Raw genomic sequence first — 5,425 nt, 5'->3', positions numbered from 1 at the left:
TTTATGTTTTCATAACATGAGTGTCCTCTGCCTTAGTAATTGCCCACGACTTGAACATATACTGACCATTTTTTGTGTTATTTTTTATTTCTCTTCTGACTTTAAAGCCAAAGATTTCCAGCTGTTGTGCAACAAGCTAGTCTTGTTTATAGAAACTATAATTACTGTGATAACTAGGATCAGCTCCTTTGGGGAGAGGGTGTGAGAAGAGGGGAAGTTTGGAATAGTTTTAGCGAGGTTTAGGAGCTTGGGGGCTGTGACAGCAATACAGTTTTCTGCATGGCTACAGGGGAGCCACGTATATTGGATATAAAAAAACCAGGATGGAACATATGCCATTCTGTGTAACCCATCTTAGACAGAGTTCATCAAATCTAATTAAAAACTATTGTGTCTTGCAGCTTAAATTATAAATGAGTGCATTCCAGAAAATAGTGAAATGTACTTGATTATCAATGTGATTAATGGGAAGGCCTATGAGAGCGTATCATCTGAGCCTTTCTGCCAGTAAGAGATTTTTCCAGCTACATGAGATCAACAAAGATATTTATTAGGCTTAGTGCCTAAAGAATTAGTTTCTTTTTTTTTGATACTGAAGGGTATGCTGTATTTGCAACTAAGCTGCTAACCCCCAAAAATGGATATAGGGAGGTCGCTTTAAATAGTTCAAACCAGACCTAATATACAGTTACTTTTAGTTGAGTCCTCACTTAGGGAGGACTTCCCTTCATTTAGGGAAGGGAAAAGGATTTGCCCTCGCTCTTTTAATTGCTTAAGAAATGTTGTTGGTAATACAGAAAGTAATACAAAGATGAGACCTCATCAGGAAATTTGTCTTTTATCCAAAAAAAATTCTTAACACAAACAATATATAGCTTTTCAACTCCCAAACACCACATTAACACTAGCAACTATAGTAGAATTATTGCCAGAAAGATTGAATAGCAATTAATTTTGGCTGTTCCATCTTAATGTAAATTGTGAGAAATCTTTTTGTGCATCTGCCTTTTGCAATAGTATGTTACATTGCAGTTTAGGTGAGTAATGAACCACAGACTTCGGAGCCCTAAATTGATTCTTACCAGTTAGTTTTCTTGTTAACCTCTGAATATTGCTTTGCTGAAGAAACTAACATGCTGGAGTTCCAGGTGAAAAGTAGACATAGGCTCTCTAAAACATAAAGAACAAGATCTACGAAAATATGGTCTCGGAGAGGAGAATGTGACCCGGCTCAGGGACAAATGAGTGTTTGACTGCTGATAACTCTTTGCAGCTGAGTCACAGCTCCACATGCCGTTTTCCTTCCTTCACGCACAGTCTCTGTTTTAAGAGAGCTTTTCTTTGGGGGGAGGGGGAGGTTGGACTTAACTACAGATCTTAATTTAGGGATGAAAGGAGAGTGGGGGAGGAGGAAATAGTGCTTTCCTACAATGATGGGTTTATGTGTGCCAAGACAGCAGGAGCAGTGCTTTGGGCTTGAGTTCCCGGAAAAGGCAAGGCTTTCTTCTGCTTCATTAACAATTTATTAAATGTGGGTGCACCAAAAGGCATTGCTGTATGTGGATTTAAGGAAGGTGACCTATGACTGTATTGTTTTAATTATTCAATCCCAGTGAGATGAAGAATAAAGTATTAAATATCTCATATAGTCTTCAGCTTCTCTCAAAGAGCTGGCCTAGCTACAAGCAAGAATACCAAGGCAGTTGTTCTGTTTATTGGCTCTAGTATGACCGGAAAAGAGCCATAGTACTAACTCCAATTAGAAAAGACCTTTCACAGTTTCCTGAAACAGGCAAACTCGTCTGCCTGCTCCTGAGCCAGCTGCAGTGCCTGGATAACTTGTGAACTGTTTACATCTGGCTCTAGCAATGCCAGACTATGCCAGGATTCTTCCACCAGCAAAGACATTTCTCACCCCAAACCTGAAGCTAAACAATGACCAAATGTTTGTCTAGAAGTACAATAGCAACTGTTCATCCCAGTCATAGAGACGCTATGAACAACTTTATAGTTTTACAACCAAAATGCTTTTAGGATGCAGTATAAAATTATGAACTTGATAATAGTTAACTTCACTTAAATGGGGTGTAGCTTTAAAAAAACCACTACCAGTACAAGGAAGCTAATCCTAGCTGAGCCACTCACTGGAATGACTTTGGCCAGATCACTCAACCACCTCATCTGTTAATCCACATAGGGGGAAAAAAAAATAAAAATCAAACTGAAGAAAAATTCTGTCTCACCAACTAGCTGCTTTTGTAGGCTTCGGTTGTCTTTTTTCCTGTGTAAGGCGACAGAATTTCCATGTTGACTCTCAAAGTCCAATCTTGCTTTAAAATAATTACACAAATCTCTGAAAGATACGCAGTTGTGAACCAGCACTTTGATGCAAGATCTTAATTACTTTGGCGTATTTAGGAGTACCGTAGTAATGCTGTTATTTTCTTTATGCAGGACTTAGTTGTTCCTTACAATAAAATGTTTACATCTTTCCCCAGCTGTTGTTTCTTTTTGTATTTTCTGTGAATGTGTTCAAAAAAGCTCCCCCTGCCCCCAATTCAATTTTGGAAATGTGGTTGAAAAAATAGCATCTTTTGGTTTATGGTGATGGTGTCCAACCTGACTTGAACTGTTGCCAGATTGTAAGAGATAAGGGGCATACTTCCATGGGATAAGTTCAGACTTGGATATGATCTCTGTTTTAAGCACAGGTCACAGGCCTGCAGTGTCATGCAAGACAAATCTCTTGATCTGTTTGTCCTCTGTGCATCATAAATACTGCCTGTTTCTTTCTGTAGAGAACTTATATATGGCTTTGCTCCTTATGTTTCTATACTACTTTATCACTTCTGTGAAGTTACTGTTTCAGTATGGCTTAGCAACAAAGCCTGAACTAAATTCTGGCTGGTGCACTGTAGTGAGGGAACTTACTAGCAGTAGTGATGATTGCACTGCTGGGCAGAAACAGGGTTTTCAAACAAACAGAAGAACTTAGGAAAAGCAAAGAAACTAAATGATAAGTGTTCATATGACTTTGCAGTTAGATTGTAATATGTTAGTTTAGAAATAGAAATAAGGGTGAAGATGACTAGAATAACAGAGATGTTTCTTATTACTTAAGATGGCTTGCAGAAAGCACACGCATGCAAGTAAGAATAGGTGTGGCATTTGCACATTTTAGTTACATGATTGTAACTACTTCAGTTGCTTAACTGGGATTCCTGTGTGCCAGCTATTGTTGTTGTTGTCATGTTGTGATGGTCATGTTTTCCCCACCATATGCACACACAAAACTCCAGCAAAACAAAATCCATTGCCTTGAAGATCTAGTAAAGGTAGAAGGCTTTTTGAAAGGCGGTGTGTAGCCTTGGATGCAAACCTAGGGTAGGCTTCAACTTGTCAAAACTTCTCCTGTTTGTTCTTTGGGGAATCAGTCTACAATTCTGCATTAAAGCCAGGAGGAAAATAATGTTTTTCTTGGAAAACTGACCATCTTCCTCCTTTGTCTTGTCATGCCAGGGGCTCAGCTTGTGTTTAGCCAACATGGAAGTTGTTACCTCTGCTTCTTGTTTAATTTTATGCATTTTAGCTATCCTATCATCTCTATATAGATATGTTTTTTTTTAAAAAGGATGTCCTTTTGTTGCCCTTCCCCTTTTATAGGTGGTAGCAAGATTCATTTTCTAGAGTCAGAAAGCATGTATGATACATACATATATTGATATAAGCCTTTAGATTTTATTAACTGTCATACCCTATGTATATTTAACATTGCTCGTTAAATAGTAGTTGCTTAGCAGTGGTAAGTTAGTCCTGGAGAACTGTAGTTTTGAAAGTTAGTTAATGATGTCATGTCAAATGACATCACGCTGAGGTTTTTTGCAGGCAAAATGGCTGTGAAGTTGTATGCTTCAGATGGAACTGCTTAGTTTGCAGGTGCAAACATAGTTGGAAGGATGAATTTGTTTTCTTTTTCTTTGTATCAATATACATATTTAGAAAGGGATTTTTAATAATTACAAATGAGCAGTTTGAACTTTGGCTTTCATTGTTTCTTTTGGTAGTCTAGGAAACTGGCTAGTTTGTGATTGTTTGTAGAGCTGTAGCTACATCAAAAATGACCAGAACTGAAAACCTTGTGTTAGAAAATGGAATGTTGGCAGCTATCAGAGTTATATCCAAGCGTAAGTATAGGGGAGACCAGTGCTTTGTTGTGAGCTGTTAAACTCTCGTGCCTCAAGAGCTTATAACTGAGGAAATAAGGTGCTTCCAGATAGCTATAACCACACAGCCATGACTGTCTGCAGCCGCTGGCTCTCCATCAGAGCTGCCTGACAAACCACTCAGAACCAGCACGGTGATCTGTTTTCAACCCCAAAGTTGACAGTAACTACATCACAATTGGGATTTTTTTAATTCATGCTTAAGTATTCAACAAACTGCAGAGATTTCCACAGCATTTACCTTAAGTTAGTAGATAAATTAGTAGAGCTGGACAGTGTAGTTGGGCATAATTCAATGGGAGTTTTCCCTCTGCTTAATACTTAATGTGTTATCTCTCCTTTTCATTGTAGGCAAACTGAAGGATCTTGGGAATTTGGTTCTCCGCCCCTTTGGCCTGTCCACAGAAAATTTCCAGATAAAACAGGATTCATCAACTGGTTCATACTCCATCAATTTTGTTCAAAATCCAAACAACAATAGATAACATTAATTCAATCTAGTTCTGCTGGCTTTCAGGCTTTGTGACCGTGTGCTTGCACGTACCAGTAAAAGGATTCAGCAAACATTCTTCACGTTCCCCAAGTGAAGATAAGACTCAAGCATATTCATTTCCCTGCTTGTGAAATTATTTACAATGTGGATGTAAAGCAAGGCATTTGACTTCTCTTAGTGATAACAGTGTCCAGTGTGTGATTTTTTTTTTTTTTTTTTTAAATTTTCTTTTTCTTCCCTTGTGGTGTTTGGCTTGTCCAACAGTCAGGTTCATTATTTTGGCCCATTCAATGCTGGCAACAAAATTCTAGCAAGCAATTCAGTTGAATCAAAATGCCCACGCACCTGTAGCCAAGAACTAAGCCTAATGACTAAGCCTAATGGTGTCTTGGGGAATTAATGAATCTAGCAGAAGCACTTCTCCACACTCAGCAGGTGAATATGACTGACAGCATGCATGGAAACAAGCCAACCTCTTCTGTGGAATAATTTTTCTTTGTAATAAAGGCTTGGTATTTCTGTCGGTTTGGTTTGTGAAGTTCTTAACTTATTTGAGTCCTTCCCGTGATGGTATTGTTTTTAAACGTGCGTATAGCCACCCACAAATAACATACTTGCAAGACATTAATTTGAAGCATTTGATTTGTTTTTGTCTTGCTTATAGCAATATCAGTAAATTAATCTCAGGCCACTCTTACACCACCGTTTG

General features: G+C 38.3%; 1 protein-coding gene across 1 annotated transcript in view; it reads left to right on the top strand.

The window, feature by feature from the left end:
- LOC104082900 (tetratricopeptide repeat protein 1) overlaps positions 1-4,708 on the top strand; it is a gene marked incomplete at its 5' end in the record, with an annotated part of 17,030 nt that extends 12,322 nt beyond the window's left edge. Inside the window, one exon of the mRNA XM_009586171.1 lies at positions 4,575-4,708. Coding sequence (XP_009584466.1) covers positions 4,575-4,708 — 134 coding nt within the window. The remainder of the gene's footprint in view (positions 1-4,574) is intronic.
- Between the last annotated feature and the right edge of the window lie 717 nt (positions 4,709-5,425).

Source organism: Fulmarus glacialis, unplaced genomic scaffold (assembly GCF_000690835.1).
Source record: "Fulmarus glacialis isolate BGI_N327 unplaced genomic scaffold, ASM69083v1 scaffold36189, whole genome shotgun sequence".
NCBI lineage: Eukaryota > Metazoa > Chordata > Aves > Procellariiformes > Procellariidae > Fulmarus > Fulmarus glacialis.
Note: the sequence above shows the minus strand (reverse complement) of the source record. Positions and strands in the feature narration are given on the sequence as shown.